Source organism: Muntiacus reevesi, chromosome 5, assembly GCF_963930625.1.
Source record: "Muntiacus reevesi chromosome 5, mMunRee1.1, whole genome shotgun sequence".
NCBI classification, from domain to species: Eukaryota; Metazoa; Chordata; class Mammalia; order Artiodactyla; family Cervidae; genus Muntiacus; species Muntiacus reevesi.
The window spans coordinates 97,496,596-97,518,217 of NC_089253.1; the positions used below are offsets into that span (position 1 = coordinate 97,496,596).

A 21,622-nucleotide genomic window follows, 5' to 3' on the forward strand; every position below is an offset into this window, starting at 1 on the left:
TCCCGCCACAGCCCACGGTGGCGGGCAGGAATGCACCTACCCAATGTGGCGAGCTGATGCAGCCATGTGGTGGGGCCAGTGCCACGCACCTCTGTGGTTCCTTGGTCTCTGGCTTATTTGCAGCTCCTGGGATGCAGAGTACCGACCCCCAGGGTGTGCACCAGGCTCTGCAGTCACCCCCAGAGTCTGTGGAAACTGAATGTCATGTGTTTAAAATTGTTTTTGCATCCAAAACAAAAAGGGGATAAGCTGTGGGGGGAGTGGCCTTTGCCTGGGAGCAGCTGGCACTGAAGGCCTGGGTCTGACACCAGCTCAGCACAGAGGCTGGGAGGGGTCCGCAGGCCCTGGGAGCAGAGCCATGGTTCCATTCTCTTGCTTGGGTGAGGCGCGGCTGGCCGGGGGATGCACCCCCCCATAGGGGGAGGGGGCCAATGCTGGGGACAGGGGCTGCTCCCCTGAGCTGAGCTCCCGCTCAGGAGCCCGCACCGTCGGTGGCTGCAGTGGCAGAGCCACGGGGAAGCTGGCCATGTAGAAGACGCGGCCCAGGCGCTTGGCCACCTGTGGAAAGATGGCCCGATGGGGCCTGTGAGGCTGCTGGTGTGCAGCCACACGCAGAACCTCTGAGCTGCCCCTTGGCTGTCTGGAGACTACTGCCCCCTTCAGGTGCTCACCTGGGCCCGGATCTTGAGAGCAGGCCCCAGCTTCAGTCCCATGGTGGTCAGGAGGTGTTCTTCTGTCAGCAGGGGCAGGGTCTCCCCATCAATCCCCTGTTCTCTGAAAACCTGGGGAGGGCGAGGGGGCGCAGTATCAGGGCCTGAGTGCTGGGGCTGTGTCCTAGGGTGGCCCTGGCTCTCCAGAGAAAGCAGAGCCAAGAGAAGCTGGTGGTGCAACTTGGGGAAGATGTCAGAAGAAAGAAAACTCTCTGTTGGACATGTGCCCATGCTGGAGGCAGACATGCTGACAAGGGGAGGGGGAGCCTTCACCAGTACCTCCCTCCCCCAGTCTTTTGAGAAGTCTGGGGTGGGCAGTACAGCAGGGGAATGGGGGGGCTCAGAACCATCCTGGGCAGGTGGCCCCTCACCGGTGCATATTCTCCACAGCCAGACAGGCCCCCCACAAAGCTGCAGACGTCGTCCACTGTCCACTTGCTGACGTCCTCAGGGGCTGTGGCCTCCTCCCCATCCATGAAGAGGCCCCCCATGGTGCCTGAGTTGGGGGGAGGGTGTTACCAGGATTCTAGCCAGCTCTTTTCTATGACCCCACCTCTGTCTGCTGACCTTTGCCTGCCCTAATTATTCAGAAATGTTGGATTGATGGCTGAAAGGAACTTTTCTCCCCATGAAGACCCTCCGTGAGACCCTGGGTGGGACGTAGGGGGACTGGGCCTCCTTCCACCCCATGGAAAAAATGAAGGCATGGGGGACGGGTGCTGCCTACCTGTGTGGAAGAAGGGGCTGACGGTGTAGGGTAATCCCAGGGGCAGTGGAGGGGGCAGCATGGACCCTGAGAGAAGTCCCTTCCCCTCAGAGCTGGCCCCTCCAGGTGGGGCTTGGCCTGGGTGGGGGACCTGGCCTCCAGCAGCCACCATCTCGGAGTCCTCGCCGTCTGAGTCCTTGGGGGGTTCATCTTCAGAACCGTCTGGTGCCCAGAGTCCAGCTCCCGTTGTCTCTTTGGACTCACTGGGCCGGCCTGAGGCAGGGCTGGGGCCCCCTTTCCGAGGAGCTCGGCGGGCAGGCTCTCGGGGTGGGGTAGGGGGCCCGGGACCCGGGGGACCCTGGGGAGGCAGGGCCAGCAGCGGCGCGGAGCTGTGTCTCAGCACCAACATGGCCCCGCGCCGCTGCAGTTCCTCAGCACCGTCCGGCGGGCGCAGGGCGGCCTCGGGCGCCAGCAGTTGCGGCCGGTGCGCGCTCTCCAGCTCCTTCTGGCGCAAGAGCTCTGCTGACATCTCCAGCCTGGCCGTGGGGACAGCCCGCAGGGGGTCAGGCAGCTCGGCAGAGCCACTTCCCGCCCCCCAACCCCCCCAACCCCCCATCCAGAGCACATACCGGGCCAGATTCTGCTTCCGCAGGAGCTCCTGCTGCCGGGCGAACATCTCTGCCTGGGCAGGGGGCAGGAAGCCGTAACCTGCGGGTAAGGGGACAGACCACGAGGCCGGGTGGCCGAGTGGTCCAGGGCCAACCAAGCCGCCCTGGTCTGTCCTTGGCTTCAACAAGGGCAGGGGTGGGTTCGCCGGGAGCACTGATGGACACCGGTTCGGTGACACATACCCGATGGCCCCACACCAACAGCCCCTCCCCGCGCCCGGGGAACAGAATCGCACACCCGCCTACTGCTCACCTGGGGTCTGGCACAGGGCCGAGGGCACCCCCAAAAAGGGGGGCCTGAGGTGGGGGCCCAGAGCGATGTGTGGGGCATTCTGGGGCGACAGCAAGGGGGGCGGTTGCGACAGCTCCCTGTGGGCGGCAGGGCGATAGCTCCCTGTGGACTGCTGGGCCGCGCGCGCCGCAGGCTCGGGCCCCCTCCTTCCCGGAACTACCGCCCCAGCCCCCGCGGCCCCCGCTCTGGCCGCCTCTGCTAATTGCCGGCCCCGCGGGCGGTCGATGTGCGCCCGCCGCGGCTCCGGTCGTCCCTGCCCCCGCTGGCGGCGCCAATTAATCTCGGCGGCGGCGCGGAGGCGCTGGCCCGGCGGGCGGCGGCGACTGTGGCGGTAATTACCGCGCGGGAGCCCCTGGCCCCACGGCCCTGGCCCCCCTTTTACCGCCCCCGCCCAGCCCAGCCAACCCTGTGCAGACCAGGCGCAATTAGCCGTGGTCCGGGAGGCGGCGGCTGCCGCGAACACTGCCCGGGTGCAAGGCGGGGCGGGCGGAGGGGGGGGCGGGGGGTTGTCTCCCGGCGGGAGGGACGGGGAGCAGTCAAAGTCCTCCAGCCCCCGCCCCTGCCTGATGTCTCCCGGCCGCTACAAGCCTGGGGGGCTCTTCCGTGCAACCAGCAGCTCCAGTGTCTGAGTCGGTGCTGCTGCGGGGTTCTCCCCTTCCCCAGCCTCCTCCGACCTCGACCTCGGGGCTGCCAGACCTCGTGCTGCTCCCCCTCATCTGCCTCAAGCCCCCTCACCTCCCTGTTGGGGAAGCAAAGCCCTCAGCTGTCTCAGGGGCTCCTGGATTCAGGCCCACAGCTGCTCAATAGAAAGACACCCCACCCAGAGAGGTGGTCATCCCCACAGTCTACCCCACGAATGTTTCCCTGGGCCTCTGCCCGACTCAGGGGGAATTACATTGTTGCTGCAGAGCAGGCTGCCAACCTAGGCCCGACCACAGCGCCAGGTCCACTGAGGACCCTGTGGCTGTGTGGCTGGGATGGGAAGATGCGGGCTGTGGACTTGACCTGCAGACACCAGCTGATGGGTCTGCCACCTGCAGCTCTGTAGCCCAGAAGCCAACACAGGAAATGTAGGGGCCTCTCTGAAATGCAGGCACCCTGATACCTCTCTGAGAAGGATGGGGCGCCAGCTGGGCCAGTGCCGTCTCTGTGCTGAGCCAGGCTCTGCTTCCGACGCTGACTTGCTGTGGATGAGGGCAGGTGGACCTCCAGGCCACTGGGGCTCCTCGCGGCTGCTGCTGCCACCTCCTGTCGGACCCTCAGGAGATCTGGGGAGTGTAGGCACCAGCAGTGACCCAGAGGCCAGCCCCCACCAGACTCTCATGTCCCTCACCCTGTTGAGCATAGGACATTGGCCAAGGACGCAGAATGAGAGCTTATTCTCCCAGATCCTGCTGGTTGGTCACTGGGACAGAAAGATGAGCAGGCCCAAGGGGAGGGCAGACACCAGACATCCCTAGGCAAGGTGCCTGGCTGCACCGACTGGTCTTGGGAGGGGGCCCAGGTGAGCATTTATAAGGGATGTGGAGATGTTAGGAACCAAAACATGGTTGGGATGGAGAAAGGGAAAGGCCCGGACAGGGAAGGCTGGTGGTACAGGAACCTTGACTTCGACAGGAACTGACACTGCCAAGAGCCAAACTGCAGGGCCCAAGAGGGGAGGGGTCACGCAAAGGCTAGAGTGTGGGTGCAGCGGGGCTGGAGTCCAGGGGCTGGGCCAGGTCTCCAGCCCTCTCCTAGGTAACACCTGGGCTCACTGCGCAGTCTAGGCACTCTGCTCTCCACCCCCAGCCCTCCGTCCTGCTCAGGCCCGGACTTCAGAGTTCCCTGCCCCGCAGCCCCCCTGCTGTGCCGGCTCCGCTGCCACCGCCTGTTTATAAATTAATTACCCGAAAAGCGGAGGTGGGTCCTGCCCTGGGCTGGGTGCCAGCCCGCAGAGCCCAGCCGGCGCGGCCGCCCGCATCGATCTCGGCAGGGCCCTGCGCCCCCGCCCGCCCGCGGCCTCGGTTATTTACCGTCGGCTCCCGGCGGGGGCGGCAGGCGGAGGCCTGATTGACAGCCCGGCTCCGCGCCGCTCCTGGCGGCCGGCGCCCCTCCCCCGCACAGCCACCGGAGCCGGCCCCAGGCAGGGCAGGGAAAGCAATTAAAAAGGAAGATTTTTAAATTATTAACATTTGGTGAATTATTCAGGCTCTCGGTGCCTGACTGCCCTGGGGGACAGTGCCTGTGTAAGGAGAGGAAATCCAGCCCCTTTTCCCAGCAAGTATCCCTCACCCAGCTCCAGCCAGGAAAGGCAAGCTACTCCCCCTGGGCTGGGTTCTGCAAGATCAGGGTGCAGCTGGTCAGGGTGCCAGACGGTGCCCCTGTGGTGGTAGGGGGACTTCCAGGTGTCCGGTCTGGGAGTGGTGTTTCTGGCTGGAGCTCCTCCTGAGCACCAGCGAAAGCTGGGCCACCAAACCTGAACTGTCGCTTACCCTGCTTCTGGACAGACGTCCACGTGGACGTTCAGGGGGCTGACTGCTGCTCTGCTCCTGGCCCCACCCTCCTGAGAAGGGGTCTGGCACTGTCTCACAGAGTCTCTGCTCTGACTACAGTATCCAGGCCACACCATTCATGTGGGCACGGGGGAGGGGAGGCGGGGACCCACAAGGACCTGTATGTGCTGGAGACATGGGTGGGCCTGGTGAAACCCCCACCTCCCACTCTCCCTTCAGCTCCCCCAAGCAGCTTCCTCCTCTGTGAAATGGCAGTGAGCAGTGGCCATTTGAGGCCCTGCTGGGAGAGCCTTTGGGAGACTTATTGGTGAGGGACCGCCCTTCCAACCAGATCTACCCAAACAGGCCACTGTGTTGGGCACAAAGAAGGAGGTGGGCCTCACTGTCCATCTACAAGGGCTTTCAAGGTTTGAGGAGCCAAAAGACCTGCATCCAATCCCAGCCTTGGTGTCAGCAGCACGCTTTTCAGGGTGAGCAGAGGCCTAACAGGACAGGGAGAGTCCAAAGCACATTGTGGACACTCATGATGCCGTGGGGAGGGGCCACATACCATGGCTGGGGAGGCCCAGGTGGTAGAGACGCTGAGGGTCCTCAAAGGTGCTGGCCTCACTCAGGGCAGACACCAGCCGGCGGTAATGATCCTCAGGGGCCATGCTGGGCCCTAGTTCCGGAAGCAACAGAGTCTCTGGGTTGGGCAAACACAGGAGAGAGGGCTTCCCCTTTAGACACTGCTAAGAGAGAGAAACAGGGGCTCCCCTCTTAGAACCTGCTGCTGGCTGACTGTGCCCAGCAGAGGGTCCAGGCTGTCCCCCTCCCTCTCCAGCGGCTGTTCCCTCACCCCCGGGGTAAAGCCCACACCTTGAGGAGACTTGCTTCGGGCCTTCTTCTCCAAAGGGCAGTCACTGCTGATGTGGGGGGAGCGACCCAGCCTCTTGCCCAACAGGTCACCTGGGAGAGGGCAGAGTGAACCCCGTCCTGCGTTCAGGGCTTGTAGAGGCCAGGACAGGAACAGCTCCAGCCCACCCCAATACTGGCCTCAATTCCTGCCTCAGTGCCGGCCCAGCTCCAGCTCAGGCCAGAACCATAGCTCTCATCACTCAAAGGTGCCTATGGTTCAAGCCTTGCCCAGTCCAGCAGGGTTGGGTCAGAGTGAGGGAATGGGACAGTCCAAACCCTGGGCTCTGGGCTACATGTGTGTAGATGTGATGGGAGATGCATGGTTATGGCCTCAGGCAGCAACTCAGGACCTCACAGGCACCATGCTGCTCCCACCTGGCGGATGAGCCTCCTTTGCAGAGTAAGGAGCCTTCCTCCACACCTCACCACCCTCTCCTCCTGGGACAGGGGTGACTGACTACCAGCAGTGCAGGGTCACATGCCAGGGTAACCCAACCTTCTCCTAGAGGCCACAGGCCCTGGAGGTCAGGTGCATCTGCCCCCATCCATTCTTCCTGGGTTCCTCCCCCCAGGCCACATCCGTCATTGCCCCCAGAAAACCGGAGGACACTACCTGGGCTAAGCGCCCAAGGGCACCCCATCACCCGCTGTGCATAGCCCCTCATGTGGCCCAGAGCCCACCCCACCCCTATCCTAAAGTCCTCTTTCCGATCCCCTGGAGTCAGTCTTTCTCTACCCAAGCCTCTGGCACCCTGATGTCAGGCTCCCTCCTGAGCCCAAGGTCTGGGAGGTCTCTGTGGAACAGCTCAGCAATTGTGTCAGCTTCCAGTCCAAACCCTGCACTCCTGGCCCCACTCCCTCCTCATGAGGCCATCTGGGTGAAGGGGCCACCCCCTCAGTGACCCAGGCCCACCATGACACCTCAGCAAGGGGAGCTACTGAGAAACCCTGCGGTCAGCTCCAGAGCCTAATTCCTTTTTCTTATTCCCTTAATCTGTCATTTTTATCAGGCGAGGAAGTGCAGCAGTGGAGTGCCGATCAATCTCCACTTTACAGCTGACAGAATGGTGCTAATAACTTATTGATCTCAGCCACCTCCTGCCACTGGCCTGGGCCCAGTGGCCTAGCCCCAGACCTTGCCCTGAGAGGGATGAGGATGCAGTTCCCACTGCCCAGACAAAGGGTCCTACATTAGTGACCTGGTAGGATGGGTAGGGGTGCTCAACCAGCATGAAGCCCCTGAGGAAGGCAAAAGAGCCTCCGGCCAGCAGCACCACCAGGGCTGCAGCATCCAGCTGTGCCAAGCCTGGGGAGGGCTGAGTCTACATCTGCTGCCTGCACCCCACCCTGCACATACCGCCTAGGGACCCAGTGAATACCCCAGGGCTTCCACTTCCCTTGATCCAGTTCTCATTCTCCACAGTGGGAAGACCCCCTCCCCTTCCTCTTGGGGGGTGATGGCTCCTCTCTGCCTGGCAGAGGTGCTTGGGAGGGGGTGGCAGGTGGGCCCACAGTGAGACCCATGCCCACTGTCATAGAGAGGTCCTGCCATGGAGGTCCAGGGCTCACCAGTCCCTGATGAGGGCCGCATATACTCACAGACACACACACAGTAAGGAGATGTCTGCAGGGCCCACCGCGAGCCCAGTCCTCCCTGACCCCTCCTGCTCAGGTGAACACACAGCTGACACGTGCTCCTGGGGAGGAGGAGGTGAGCACCGGCCGAGGCCTCCACCCAGGGGCTGGCAGAAAGACATGGAAGCTGATGAGGACTAGAGTCCCAAGAAGAGGGCAGGACCTGGATGAAGCCCGGACACAGGACACACATGGCACTTCACACAGATCATGTGTGACCCGTGAAGTGCTCATATGTGGGTCCTGTACCTCCGCAGGAAGACAGTGAGGGCACTTTGACACACACGTGTCACACGGGCGTAAGTGGAAGCCCAAGCTTTTGGCCAGGCCAGGGGCACACACACACACTCAGGCCAGGCACCATGAGGAGGTCTCTGCGTATGCAGGCAGCAGGGGAGCCCGCTGGCTCCGAATATCTCAATCACTGTGGGACTCTGGAGGCTCACCCGATCGATGGGGCAATTAGATTTTTATCAGCCGCCTGCTCAGAGCCTCTAACTCGGCTCCAGAAGCAGCAGCCCCCCACCTCCCACAGAGGACTACCCAGCCATTGGCACACCTGGAAGGCCTGATGGGGGTACTCAGGGGTCCCAGGATGGACCACCCCCTGCCCAGCCTTCCTGAAAGCTGCAGCCACTGCTGGGAACTTCCTGGGTCTGCCCTGATCCATAGGGCAGCAAGGGACCCCTGCCAGCTCCTCTTGGCACTCAGAGCCCCCTTCAGCCAAAGCTCAGCAAGCTGCCCCCTCCCTCCGAGCTCTTGTCGCCTCCAGGAGCTAGCCCTCCACAGGGACAGAGCCCTGGGCGAGCACCCTCCTGCCCCAGCCCCTCTCCTCTCAGGACGTGGACCCTTCTCTCCCAGGGGCCCTGGTTCTGGGGTCGGTGTGTGCAGAGCACATCCCTGCCCATCCAGGAGCCATGCCCAGGTGTGTGCCTCCCTGAGGCCTGCGCTCCCTGACTGTCCTGCCTCCATCTGCCCCCTGAGAGCAGGCGGTAGCTGTGGCCTCCGGCCACTCCAAGCCCACCCCAGCAGCAGCCACAGTGGAGCCACCGCCTCCGCCTCCTGTCTGCCCGGCTGGCTGGGATTAACACAATTACCATCACACGGAGCCCCGGGGGACAGCCGGCTTCGCCACCTCCCGCCTCCTCCGCTGGCCTCCCTGGCTGCCCGCCAAGGCTGCTGGGGGTGGCGGCATCCAGAGCCGCTGAGCAGAGACACAGGGAGGCTGCGAAGCGGCTGTCCTCACGCTGCTCTGCGCAGCCTGGCAGCCCTGCTTCACCCAGCACTGCCCTGGCTCCTCACCTGCGGCTCCCAGGCCTATTTCCACGCTGCCTCTCTGGAATTCACAGCGACTCTGATGCTCAGGCATAACGAGGTGGCGGCTGCGATGCACGCTGGATATGAGGGTGGGAAGGTCGCTGTCCTGGCTGCAGCGAAGCAAGACAGGGAAGGTGAGACCCCTCAGGGCTCCTGGCTGAGCCTGAGTGTGAGCATGCATGGCCCAGGGGACACTGAGTGTGACAACACCTCGTGCACACCGTTTCTGTGAGCATCTCCATCTCCTCCTGGGTGCTGGAGTCTTACCCTGACCTACACAGGCCCCACCTGGGACCACCAGGACCTGCTAAGTGTCTGCTAAACACAGCAGCCTTGCACTTAGACCCCACTGCTGCTCCCAGGGAGGGTCTGTGTGGAGTGCAGGGCTGGCCCCATCTGGACTCTGTTCTCTGCAGAGAGACCAGCCACTGTCCTTGCTTCTTGCTCTGGGGGGGCAGCCAGGTCCCACCAGCAGAAGGCTGCCAGAGAGGACACGTGGACCCAGCGCTTGCTCCTGTGAACATGCTATTGCAACTAAAACTTTCAACCACCCATGGACTCTCAGTTTTTTCAAATACAGAAACCAAGGTTGAGACCAAAACCTGCAGCCAATGAGGTGTGTGCCATCCAGGGGCATACATGGGTGTGCACACACACACTCACACGGACCTGCAGACACACACAGACACAGATGCACACAGTAGTCACCAGTGTGCCTGTGCTAAGGACACTCTGCTCTTCCAGGGCTCCCCACCAAGAACCTTGGGATAAACAGGAATTTAATTTCGTTCTTTCTTTGCTCTTCCTGTTAAATCAGCTCACTGCCTATATCACAGAACCCCAGACAAAAGAGGGAGGGAATGGCCCCCACGGCATTTGCCCTTGGGGTTCTGAGAGCATCTCTGTTAGCACAGAGAAGGGCCCCTGCCACCTTGCAGACGCAGTTGGAATGGCAGGAAGTCGGTCGGACAGGACAGAAGAGGAGCAGGGAGGGACCCCAGCCCACCCTGCGGCACATCCCTCCCCAGCACCCTTGCTCCCCAGCCCACCTGTAATGGAGCAGCCTCCTGGCTGGGCCACCTCAAGGGGGGCCTCCACCAAGTGACCTGGGAACCAACCCTAAACCTCATTAAATAACCCCCAGGCACCCCGCCCCCCCTGCCCCCGCTCTGGCCGGGGTGGCTGGAGCAGGCTAATCCAGAGCTGGCCCCTAAGCAGATCAGTTTCAGCACCAAAGCCTCCAGGGCTGGGCTCTAGAGCCGCTGAGAGACCCTGATGCAAGCTCTCTCCCCACCCCCAACCCTTCTCCCAGGAGGAAAGAAGGCCCCCCCCCCACCCCCCCGCCATGCAAACAAGAGGGCAGGTGGGGTGGGAGTAAGTACTTTATGGGATTAATTGGCAGCAATTCTCATCCTCTCTATCATCCTCATCAATGCGGGGGGCGGGGGTAGAAGAGAGAAATGCTGTCCTCAGCATCAGGGAGGGGTAGGGGTGCCTAGTGCCAGGACTGCTGCTGCCACAGAGTTCTCCCTTGAGAGAACCTCCTTTTGGTGTCCCCAGGACTCTTGCAGGAGGTGGGCCAACCCCCAGAGACTTAAGGTGGGGTCAGGCCCGTTCATTTGTTTCCTGTGAATCCTCAGCTGAGTGCTTACACAGGGAGTGGGGCTCAGCGCTCACCACCGCTGTGGCCAATAACTCTTTGAGCTGGTCACTCAGACACTCAGGTGGTGCTGCCGCTCCACGGAGGTGATGCTGCAGCTCCGCGGAGGTGATGCCTTATGGGAATCAAGACACAGCCCACACATCAAACCTCCGCTTCCTGCCTTAGGGGCTTGCCCCATGAGCTCCAAGACAGCATGGCCTGGCCCCAGAAAACCTGTGTGGTCACTCGGTTGTTCACTGAACAAATTATGCGGGGTTTTATGTAAAGGACCATGAAGAGGGCTTCCCTGGTGGCTCAGTGGTAAAGAATCTGCCTGCCAATGCAGGAGACATAGGTTTGATCCTTGGTCTGGGAAGATCCCACATGCCATAGGCAACGTGTACCATAACTACTAAGCCTGTGCTCTGAAACCCAGGAACTACAACTGCTGAGCCCATATGTGGCAACTACTGAAGCCTGCACAGCCTAGAGCCCATGCTCTGTAGCAGGAGAAGCCACTGCACTGAGAAGCCCGAGCGCTACAACTAGAGAGTAGCTAGCCTGTATAACCAAGACCCAGCAGAGCCAGAAATAAGTAAATAAAATTATTTTTTTTTAAATGTGTGAACCATCAGACTCTTTCTCCCCGTGAGGGGCCCCTCCAGTGCCTGGTATACTGTCCAGCCCTTGTCCATCTCCTGGCCAGCTCAGGGGCCTCAGGAGAGCAGGGCCCACATCTCCTCCCTGCTGCTCTGGATGCACGGGGCTTAAAGGGGAGCTCCAACCAGGCAAGTGGTTACAGCAGACTCAGGCAGACAGAGGGATGGGGGCGAATGCATAGATGAGTAGAACTGAGGGACAGACAGACAGATGAAGACTGATGGATGAAGTCAGATGACTAGACAGATGAAGATGGACACACAAGGACAGGCACTACTGGATAGACAGAAAGGCTGGAAACAGCAGACAGACAGATGGACAGAGCCTGAAGGACAGACAGCAGACTCGAGACAGAAAGACACACGGACGGGGCCAACAAGAGCCGGGAAGAGACAGAGGCAGAGCTGAGGTGGGGGTGTGTGAAGCAGCTGCGCTGTGGGCTTGCTCAGCCCTCCTTGGCCAGACGCTGGGGTGCTGCAGCAGGGCGATATGGGGGGCAGATGGGCTATAAGTCTTCTTGGCTAACCTCCCAATCTCCCCTCTGGTAAAATCCAGACATCATCGCAGCTGTTTTGAGGGTCCGCCACACTCTGGGACCTGGCCTCTTACTGTGTCGGACACCCGGGCCCTCTCCCACATCCCATGGCCGACTGGGGTGAGCAGGGGGCTGCAGGCAGGGAAACAGCAGCCTGGGATTTCCCTACAGGCCTTACTGACAAATTTCTCATGTAGCTTCCCAAGTAAAAGGCTCATAAAATGTCATCAACGTTCATGACGGTTCATAAAAATGATCAGTTGAGCCGGCAACTTCAAAATGAGGTGGAAATAAGTTTAAAGACGTTTTCATTGTAATTTGGCTCCAGGACTGAGACATTCTCAGAAGTATAAATAATAACACATGTGGCACAGAGCCAGGCTGCAAGAGGGGCCCGAAGGCACTGGATGCCCACTGCTTGCTTGGCTGGGCCTGTCTTGTGCCTTCCCTGGAAGCCCTGGGCTAAGACTTGATCCCAATGACCAGACACCACAGCCAGGGCTCCATCCTACCCTTCTGAGACGGGGGACTTGGGTCTCCCCAACATCCCCAACCTCCACATCAGGTCTCCCCATTTTTATCTCCTTACTATGGCTTTAATTTACAGCCCCTCCACGGACTGGCGCAAACCCCCAACCTGCTGGATGGGGCCTACAGCAGGACCTTGTCAAAGCACACACCAACCACTTCTCTGCTCAAGAGCTTTCAGTGGCTCCCCATTGCCTGAAGGCAAATGCCCAACAGGCCCAGTATCTAAGGCCCTTTAGCACCCAGGTAAGCCAGGCCTGCCAGCTTCGCCTCCTCCCTTTCCACACCCCCTTCCCTCATTCCTCCATGTCTCTGTAGACACCCCCTTTCTCTAGTGAGCTCCTATGTATCCTTCAAGACCCCACTCACACATCACCATTCTCACATTCTGTTAGGTCTCTGGGAGAGTGGGAGGGGGCAGGCATGGCCTTATCTTTGGGCAGATGGGTTCCAATGTGAGAGGGGGAGCACACTCTGGCTTCAGGGCTGGGCCCAGAACCCATCTCTGCTGCTGTCACAGTTTAGGCACAAGTCAACAATAGACCATGGATCAAGGAGAGGAGGAGGGGAGGGAGGCTGGAGGGATTTAGAGTCAGAACCGAAGAACATGGAGCGACAAGGCTCTGTGCGGCCCACACACAACATGTAAGGGAAGCCGGGCCCAGGCCCGGCCCTACCTGCAGGACGTCTCTCGGAAGGAGATGTTCACGTCCCAGTGGGTGTGGACTCTGCAAGGAGAGAAGCAGAGGTTCAGTGTGGCCTCCAGGACTCAGCATGTGGACAGCAGAACATGTATGTGGCATGCCCTGTGTCTGCCCTGGAGTGCCAGCCTCAAGGGAACTGGGCTGGCTCAGAACCACCTCTAGCATCATCTGGTACCAGCTCAACATGTTGGCGGCTGCCGCCAGGACAGACCCACAGGGCAGGCACCTGCTCCAGGGCTTGCCAGACAAGGAATTGGGAAGGACAGAACTGAGGTCTCACTTCTCTGCATCTTGTTGTGGTGGAGCCAGCAGAGCCCCCACTTGTGCAGGGGTGGGGGCCGTGACTTCCTCTGACTGTGCCACTTCTGTGACTGAACCCTAATTCCTAGTTGCTAGAGCTGCTCCGGGGGTGCTGGGAACCGGTCAAGGAATGAGCCCCATGGACACCACCACTGGCTCCGATGGTGGCCCTTGGGTCCCAGCTGCTGCCAAGCCGCCTCCTGGAAGTGACAGTCACACAGCAGAGGTAGGAGGGGTCAAGCAAGGAAATAGCTCTGTGCTGTGCCCACCCTCTCACCCACAGCAGTGTCCCTGAGAAGACCCGTGGGCTGAGGGAGGGTGGTGGCAGGCCCACGTGGTGCTTTCCACCAGCACAGGCGGGAGTAGGGGCTGTGAGCGGGGCTCTCTGGTGTCCAAGAGGGTTAGGGTAGGAGAAACTAGAATATATTAAAAGCAGGAAAAAGGCCTGGAAATTCTGGGGATACATATGACATGCTGGACAGACAGACAATGGATGGACAGATGAATGGATGGATGGAAAAAGAGGTGAGTGGGCAGAGGGAGAAACTTCTGCCAGGAGGGAGGGGAGAAAGGAGGAGGTCAGGAATGGTGGCCCCAAACCTGAGGGAGGCAGTAAGGAGCCAAGGGAGTGGCCACTCCAAAGAGAGTGAGTGTGAGTGTCAGGGGTGCTCCCATGAGGATCCACGCAGCTCCCTCCTCCTTGCCTGGCTGTGGCGGCATGAGACTCTCCTCCAAGAGCCTTTCTCCTTCCTCAGCCCAGCAGTTCTGGCCCTCCCTGGCCCTTTCCCACACATGGACCCTCCCTGGCCTGCTCTGGCCATGACTATTGGTGGTGCCTGCTCCTCAATGCCACTGAATCCTGGCCTGGCACTTGGCCGCCAGGTGGGGGCAAGGCAGGTTCACAGTGGTCCTGAGGCATGTCCCTGGGAGTCCAGGCTTTGTTTCACCTGCGGCAGCTGTCAGTGGCCACGCAGAGGATAGAAGCTAAGCTGGGCCCCTGTCCTCAGAGCAAAGGCTCTCCACCTCTAGGTCTGACCTGGCCTTCCGCTGCCTGGAGACCCCAGTCCTGAAGTCCCCACCCACGCCAGAGCCCGCGGGCCCTCCCCTCCTGGTCCCTGAAGCACCTTCTCTTCATGATATGGACATGCGGCTCGTTCTCCTGCTTCAAGCCCAGCCGCTGCCCACAGGCCGAGCCACTCCCGTCACTGTCGCCATCACTGGCTGAGAAGCTGGGGGTCAGCTCCTTCTTCAGGATCCGGGCAGGGGGCAGGGCAACTGTCCTCTTGTCTGCCAGCCGCCCCCGGTTCTGGACAAGGAGGGAGGAGAGGAAGGTTAGGCCAAACCACGTGGCTCAGCCTCCTGGGCACCACCACCTACGGCAGAGAGGCCTCCGGCCCTCCAGGACACTCACAACTGGCCAGAGGCCAAGACAAGAGCAGAGAGGCAAGGCTTCCTTCACAAACCCGTCCAGAGACTGCCTTCCACTCCATCCTGGTGGGGGCCCAGGAGTAAGCGTATGGGCACTGCCCTATCCAGACTCCACACTCGGCCCAGCCCCTCCACAGGTGCTCGGCTTGTGTGTGGACGCTTGCTGGGGACCAACCCGGTGTTCCCAGCCCCAAAAGGGCTGCGAGCACCCGCAGGACGCGTGTGTCCTGACCGCATGCAGTTACCTCTGCATGCATGTCTGCCTGGCAATCCCACTCAGACTCTCTATGAACCCCTACCCATGCCAAGCCCACTTTCGATGCTCAGTGCCAAATGAAGCCCAGCTCAGGAGTGTCCGAAGCCTGGAGTCTGGGGCTGACCCCTTGTAAATTGCAGACCTTTGGCTCACAGGTCACCTGGCAGCCAAGGCCCTTTGTCCTATGCGTCCTGGGGGGACCCATCCCCTTGGTCAGGAACTATGAGATTCAGAATTTTTCTACGAGGGGCACCTTTCCCCTGCCCTGCACCCGCAGTGTGAGCAGGGAGGGCCACAGAAGGGCCCAGAGCCTGCACACATGCTGGCAGCTCATGCCAAGGGCCCTGCATAGCATGGCACCCGCTGGTGTCTGCAGGTCGCGCCACCCCAGGGAAGAAGAGCTCCCGTTTTCTGGTGGGCTGGAGGCTTTTTCTTATTTAATAACTACTGGTTCAGGATGGTGGCAGGGACCTTGGAATTATTTAATTCTCTCTCATCTTTTCAGTGACTGAGGCTTTCTAGGATTCCTCCCTCCTGTTGCCAGGACAATGTGTCCCCATCATATGCAGGAGCTTGGAGAGGAAGGTATCCAGGGGACTTTTGCCCCTCCCCACACAGTGTCCCCCTGGATCAGAAGGACAGCTGTGTGCGGCCGCCACAGCCCTAGTCTGCAGAGGAGAGGTTCTCTTCAGATCCAGACCAGCCCCACCTCCAGACACATGGCCCACCCCAGTCCCAGATTTGGGCAGTGCCCCTGACAGGGTTGGGGAGCCACAGTCTGCCACATCTGCCCTCACAAATCCACCCAGGATGGAGAAGGAAATGGCAACCCACTCCAGTATTCTTGCCTGGAAAAGTCCATGGACAGAGGAGCCTGGCGGGCTGCAGTCCATGGGGTTACATGACTGAGCATGTGTGCACAAGGGTGGACAGAGATGGGCTGGTAGCAATAAAGTGGTAAAACTAAAAAAAAAAGAAAAACAAATCCACCCAGGAGGTGCCCCAAGGTCCTCTCTTCAACACACGTCCAGTGAGAGACTGGCCAGCACTGGGGAAGGTGGGGTGGAGGGAGCAGTGAAGTTGGGGGTAGGCCTGCGAGACGAAGGGGGGTCCCCCCCCCACCCCGTGCTTCTAAGACCCTGGCCTTGGTTCCAAGCTAAACCAGTGGCAGCAGAGCTTCAGCGAGGCAGGGAGGTGGAGGGGGTGACCGACTGGCCCCCTGCCTCTTCCGGCCAGGCTCTGGGGGGCAGGGTTTTCAACAGCTCTGGCCTGTCTGGAGTGGGCTTGGCTGCAAAGCCCCTCAGCTCTGCCCTTCTCCAGCCTGCTGTAGGCCAAGGACCAGGACCTCCTTTCCTGCCTTTCTGCTTTAACTAAACTATTCTCTGAAGAAAAAGTTTTCAGTGCACTTCCCTTTCCTTCTCATCTATGGGACAAGGATGAGAGGGAAGCAGAGCAGTAAGGCTGCCACTTGGGTAAGGCCATACCAGGTATGGGGGCCTGGAACAGCTCTGGTAGTGGGGAGTTAAGGAAAAGGGACCAGGATGAGCAGTCCTGACCTGAACCAAGGACAGGGACACATCTGCCTCCCACACACACCACAGACCTCAGCTGCTGACCCCTGCTCAGCACACGGATTTCGGAATTGGGTGCTAAGCCCCTGTCCCAGCCAAGCACTGGCTCCTCAGACAGCAAGGGGGGGCATGGAGGCCGCAGCACGACGCCTATGCTGTGAGTACACACTCATATTCTGAGACTGTGGAGTGTGCACGTTATCTGTGGACCTGGCCATGGGCAGTAGTGGAAAACAGCCCGTGTGAAAAAGGTGGGGACTGAAAAGACAAGGGGGTCCGTGAAACCTTCCTAAGGGAGAGGCACGGGGATGGCCTGGGAGCGACCGGGTTCGGGAGAGGCAGGCCCAGGTCTGAGCCGTCCCTCATGCAGGGCAGGGGCCTGGGAGCCCCTGACAGGCCCTGACAGGTAGGCAGTCCTGGGCTATGGGCCCATCCTGGCCTTCCCGTCAGGAAATGTCTTAGAGGGGACTGATGCTGGGCTCAGGCCACCTGCCCACCCCTCCTGTAGGAGACCTTCAGAAGGCGATGGTGGGAGAGGCAGGGCTCCTCCCACCAGCAGAGGCCCCAGACCAGCCTGGAGGGTGTCCCCTCTGGCACCAGCTGCTTGAGAAGTGAAGGGGAGTTCAGCTTCCTGTCCCAGGCAGGTGTGGTGGCTTTGGGCAAGGTAGGCTGCCTGTGCACATGCTCTGTCTGGGGCGCTCTGCATGCAGGCTTGCCTGTGAGCACAATGAGCTCGAGCCAGACAGTGTGTGGGGTGGGCAAGTGGGGAGGCTCAGCTGTGTCCCCTTCCTCTGCCCAACCTGTGTGTCTTTACAGGTTTGTCTGTGACTTCCTGGCTTGCCCACCCCCAAGGCCCACCAGGAATCCAAGACTTCCCCACCCCCTCCCTACCACCAGTCCAAAGTAAACAAGCTGAAGGCTGCCTGCAGGGTCCTTTCAGGCCTTCCTGGCAGAGGGGGTTGCTGAATGGTGCCAGGAGCCGTGGTCCTCATGGGCTCTCCCACAGGAGCTCAGACTGTCCCTCTCAAGACAAGATTTTCAGATGGAGCCTCCAGCCACTGCTGCCTGGAGGGCATGCGAGAGGGAAGGCAGTGCTTCGGGGCAGGCACAGGCCCCAGCTCTCCTGCCCTCCTCACCCCTCCAGGCTAATAAGGTCTCAACAGACTTCTACACTGGGTTGGAAGTCCCACACCAGCTTCCAGCTGCAGTTCTCTTGACATCAAGGCCCACACTGCACCTACTGTGCCCCAGACCAGGCTGTATCCTCAGACACTCCTGGACATCCCTGGCCTTGTCCCACAGGGCTCCAGCGCTAGGCATCCAGACATGCAGGTCACTCACATCCAAGCCTGTGGCCACCCCAGAATGTCCATCCAGGCTGGCCGACACTGTCACGTCCTGTAACAAGTGTCCCCTTAGTATCAGCTCCTCTCCCAGGCTGGGCCAGCTGACATGGTGAAACCACATTCCCCCCACGCCCCCCACACACACCTGTAACAAGGCAAAGTCCCCAGGCCCCGATCAGATGACACTGTCCAGGGAGGAGTCCTTCACACCACGGGCTGTCCCCAGGACCTCAGGAGAAGCAGCTCCCGGGCTCCCAAAGAGAGGCTTCAGGATAGGCAGGACCCTGCCCTGAATCAAGGGGGACGGGGTCTGACACCCCAGCATACCCACCAAAGCCATCTCCTCTATTTGCCCCTGAGGGTTCCCTCCTGCCCACTGGCAGGGTTGAGGTTAGGACTGATTCTAGAAAACAGAGGCCAAGCTCCGCAGCGGAGAAACAAGACCCTGAAGCCCCAGGTTTTCTCCCACATCTCACCACCGGGGAGGATATTCGACAGCCGGGACAGTCGCAGATCGGAGGATGCACCTGCAGGATCCCCTTGGACATAAGCGTCTTCAGACTTTTCCCTGCGAGGAGAGCCGAGGCAGGACCGGTAAGGGAGCGGGACCAGGCACAGGTCGGGCCGGGCACGCGGGCATGCTTCCGGGGCGCTGTCAGGGGCAAGGCCGGGTTCCCTCCCGCCACGAGTATGAACACCCGCCTCCGTCCAACTTCCGAACCCACACCCGGCCTCGCTGCCCACCCCACCCTCGCAGACGTTGCGGGGATCTGCAGAGCTCGGAATTCGAGATCCGGCGAGCGCCCTCCCCTGACGCAGGGCGGTCTCTCCCCCCACCTCCCCCGCCTCCGCGCGCCCCTCCTCCCGCGCTCCACCCTCTCCTAGCAGGTCCGCGGGAATCAGGAGCTGGACCGTGGAGGTCGGGCCCGGCGCAGGTGAGCGGCGCGGTCAGGACCCGGGACTGCGCTTGACCCCGCGGAGCCACGAGCCCCAGAGTCGACGAGCGTGATTGGGTCCCTAACTTTCTAACTATCCCCCACCCCCCGCCTGGCGCTCACCCCCTCTCCCTCCGCATGCCCGCTCTGGCGCCCACACGTCGCGGCCTTGGAGCCAGACTCCTGCGGGAGCCCTCGAGACTGCTCCCAGCCCCGCCGCCACTCTGCTCCGCGCGCTCCCGCCCCGACGCGCGCCCCCGCAGCCCCCACCTGCCTGCGCCACCCATGCACCTTGCCGTTCTCTCTACCAGCGCGCGTCCGCACCCGGCCTCACTTGTGCCCCTCTACTCCCTCCAGAACCCGTGGCTCCTCGACCCCGGAGGGGAGTATCCTGCCGAGTCGGCCTCCCGCCCGCTCTCCCGAGTTCCCGTAAACTTCCCCGGAGCCTGAAGGCCCAGGAATCCCGCAAAGACCTTCCGGGCAGAAAGAGCCGCCGGCTCGTGCGGCCAGCGCTGGGGGGACCACGGAGGCCGAGGGCGCTCAGCCCGGGTCCAACAAGGCGACCGTGCTTGGGGGAAGGGGGTGTCCCTGCGGCGGCCCTAGAGTCGCAGCGCCCTCTCTAGGCAGAACTGGAGTCTCCCAGGTGGCAGAACGAGGGGGATCCGGACCCACGGGTCCTCAGGGAGCGGAGGGGAGGGACCGGAGCGGTCCGCGCCCCCACGGCGGCCGCACCTTTGTGGCGGATGCTGCGTTTCCAGTCCTTGGCCGTCTCGCGGCCGCTGACGAACTGGAACTCGTTGGGTGTGAGCCATTCGCCGCGGTGGCGGATGGACGGACCCTTGCTGCCCTGGCAGAGTTTGCGCACGTAGAGCAGCGCGCGGTTGGCGCCGCACTCCACCTCGATGCAGGGCTCGCCGTTGTCCAGCAGCGGCTGGAAATCCGGTGCCGCGGCCGCAGTGGCCGAAAAGCGCTCGAGGGCCAGAGGGTCTCTGGGCAGGTGGAGGTGCGGGGCGGCCTCATGCAGGCTCAGGTAGGCGCGAGGGGCACGGAGCGGCGGGGCCAACAGCGCCTCGTAGCCCGCTGTCGCGGCTGGTAGTGAGGCGGCCGGGGGCAGGGCGGCCGCGGCGGGCAGTGGCGCCAGGTAGCCAGGCAGCGGCGGCAGTGGCAACGCTGCCAGGGTCGGGTGGAAGGTGGCCAGAGCCAGAGCGAGGTCTTCACGGCCGGGTAGCTCCTTCTTGACCGCCGGCATGGTGGGTCTGTGTTCCTGCAGCCTGGCCCTCCGCCGCCGGCGCAACTTGTTCCGGCCCGGGCTGGAGTTGGGTCTCGAGGGCCGGGGCTCAGGAGCCTCCAGGCTGCACACCCGCCCTCCCCGCTACTGCGCCCCAGCCGGGCCACCTCGGACCGCTGCCCGTCCGGCTGGCAGGGCCTCTGCCGCCCGAGACATGGTGCTGCCGGAGCTCTATCGATCCCCGATCGACCTGCCCAGCGCCGCAGCTCCAGGGCCTTGGGGCTCCACCGGGCGCTGGGCCACCTGCGCCCGCGCCCCCTGGGGTGGCCCGGCGCCCGGCTCACTGCTGCGCCCGCGGGGCCGAGCCGGGCAGTGAGGAGTTGTGCAGCCTCCGGCCGCGTGCCCCGCCCCGCCCGAGGGTCCCAGGCCCCCGCCCCGCCCCACCGTCCCAGCCGCGCACCCGCGTACTCCAGCGCGCGCCCGCCCGGCGGGGACTTGGGAGACTCGCGCCGCCGCCGCCGCCACAACTTGGCCCATTTAAACGGCCCTGGCGCGGCGGGCGGGCGGCACGGGCTCCAGTAGGGGGTGCGTGACGGCCGACTGGGCTAAGACGGGGGCAACGGGACCTGGGTGCACCTCCTGCCTTATTCCCGGGTGGGCATTCTCGTTCAGGAGGAGAGGAGGCCGGTGGGGAGGCGGGGGGCGGGTAGGAGGTGGTGGTGCGGGGGACGGATGCCAGCGAGTCGCGGCGCACACAGCCGGCGACACTGCTGAGGGAGTCACTGTTTGGGCGCCCCAGTCAGAGTCCCGGAGTCCACGTGGGGCGAGGGCTGGCTCCTTGCGAAAGAGCGTATCCGGGATCGGAATTGCAGCTTTCCTGGCGGGTGCTTGTGAGCCAGCAGCTCTGGGTAGGTGGTAGGAATCAGTGCGGAGGGCGTGAGTGGTCTCCTCGGGCGTCTGCAGTGTGTGCGCTGTGGCTTTGTGGTGTGTGGTCGTGGAAAATGTGTTGGGGGAAGGTTTGTGGTCTGTGAATAACAACGATAATTCTATCAATAACTGCCCCCCTTACCATGCACTTCACAAGCCTTAGTTCACCTGATCACCTAATATGAGTTTATTTATTTTTTTAACACCCAAAGAGTCTTTATTTTACAGATGAGGGAGGGCGGGATACAAAACGGCCAAGTAACTGTCCTGATGTCACACGGTTGTTTCAAATCCAGGCTGTCTGCCTCCACAACAAACAGCATGGGGTAGGGCAAGGAAGTGGGGCTAGAGGCAATCTGGGTGGAGGGTGGGGTGTGTGGGGAGGAGGAGAGGCAGCTGAATGTGGGACTGTGCACTTGAGCATATTTCCGTTACCTGCCACGTGCGAGTCTGAGGATGAGGGACCTCTGCATCCATGTTCACCTCTTCCTCCAGCCTTGGTCTAGCCCTAGAATGAGGGGGGTTGTCCCCTGGGATCAACCCATACCTCCCTGCTGCAGTTTGGCATGGTGGCCCTTCGGTGGGATAATTAGGAAGAGAAACTGAGAAACTCAGTGGCTTTGATAGTACTTGGTGAGACCTTGTATTTCTCGGGTGTGCCATTTTGGACAAGCTGGAAAGTAGCCTCAGCTCCCAACTCTGCTCTCAGACCCCCTCTGAGATGTACCTGGTGGGGCACCCATATGACCAGGGGGTGGGTGGGGGTGGGAGTGAGCTGGATCATAGGAGTGCTTGCACCTTCTGCAAGGGTGGGCTGGGAGTGAGGGAACACTCCACCCCTA

At 61.6% G+C, this 21,622-nt stretch overlaps 1 protein-coding gene across 2 annotated transcripts; it reads right to left on the reverse strand.

The window, feature by feature from the left end:
• Positions 1-94: 94 nt before the first annotated feature.
• SAMD11 (sterile alpha motif domain containing 11) lies at positions 95-20,380 on the reverse strand. 2 transcript variants are annotated; one of them, XM_065936016.1, is made up of 14 exons: positions 20,314-20,380; positions 18,167-18,258; positions 14,214-14,395; positions 12,763-12,813; positions 8,706-8,830; positions 5,730-5,819; positions 5,422-5,556; positions 3,482-3,644; positions 2,338-2,453; positions 2,046-2,124; positions 1,438-1,952; positions 1,082-1,206; positions 672-782; positions 95-558 (listed from the first exon to the last, which is right to left on the reverse strand). In XM_065936016.1, exons 2-14 carry the CDS (start codon positions 18,236-18,238, stop codon positions 313-315), a joined length of 2,010 nt encoding a protein of 669 aa, XP_065792088.1. In that variant the 5' UTR covers positions 18,239-18,258; positions 20,314-20,380; the 3' UTR covers positions 95-312. The 2 variants fall into 2 exon arrangements, with proteins under 2 accessions (XP_065792088.1, XP_065792087.1); XM_065936015.1 differs by lacking the exon at positions 20,314-20,380 and adding an exon at positions 19,358-20,252.
• Between the last annotated feature and the right edge of the window lie 1,242 nt (positions 20,381-21,622).

Coding starts and splice junctions, on each gene's coding strand:
- SAMD11 (XM_065936015.1), bottom strand. CDS start 19,874: ATGCCGGCGGTCAAGAAGGAGCTACCCGGCCGTGAAGACCTCGCTCTG. Junction 8,831..12,762: donor TTCCGAGAGACGTCCTGCAG/GTAGGGCCGGGC, acceptor GCTTCGCTGCAG/CCAGGACAGCGACCTTCCCA. Junction 5,557..5,729: donor CCGAAGCAAGTCTCCTCAAG/GTGTGGGCTTTA, acceptor TGCCCAACCCAG/AGACTCTGTTGCTTCCGGAA.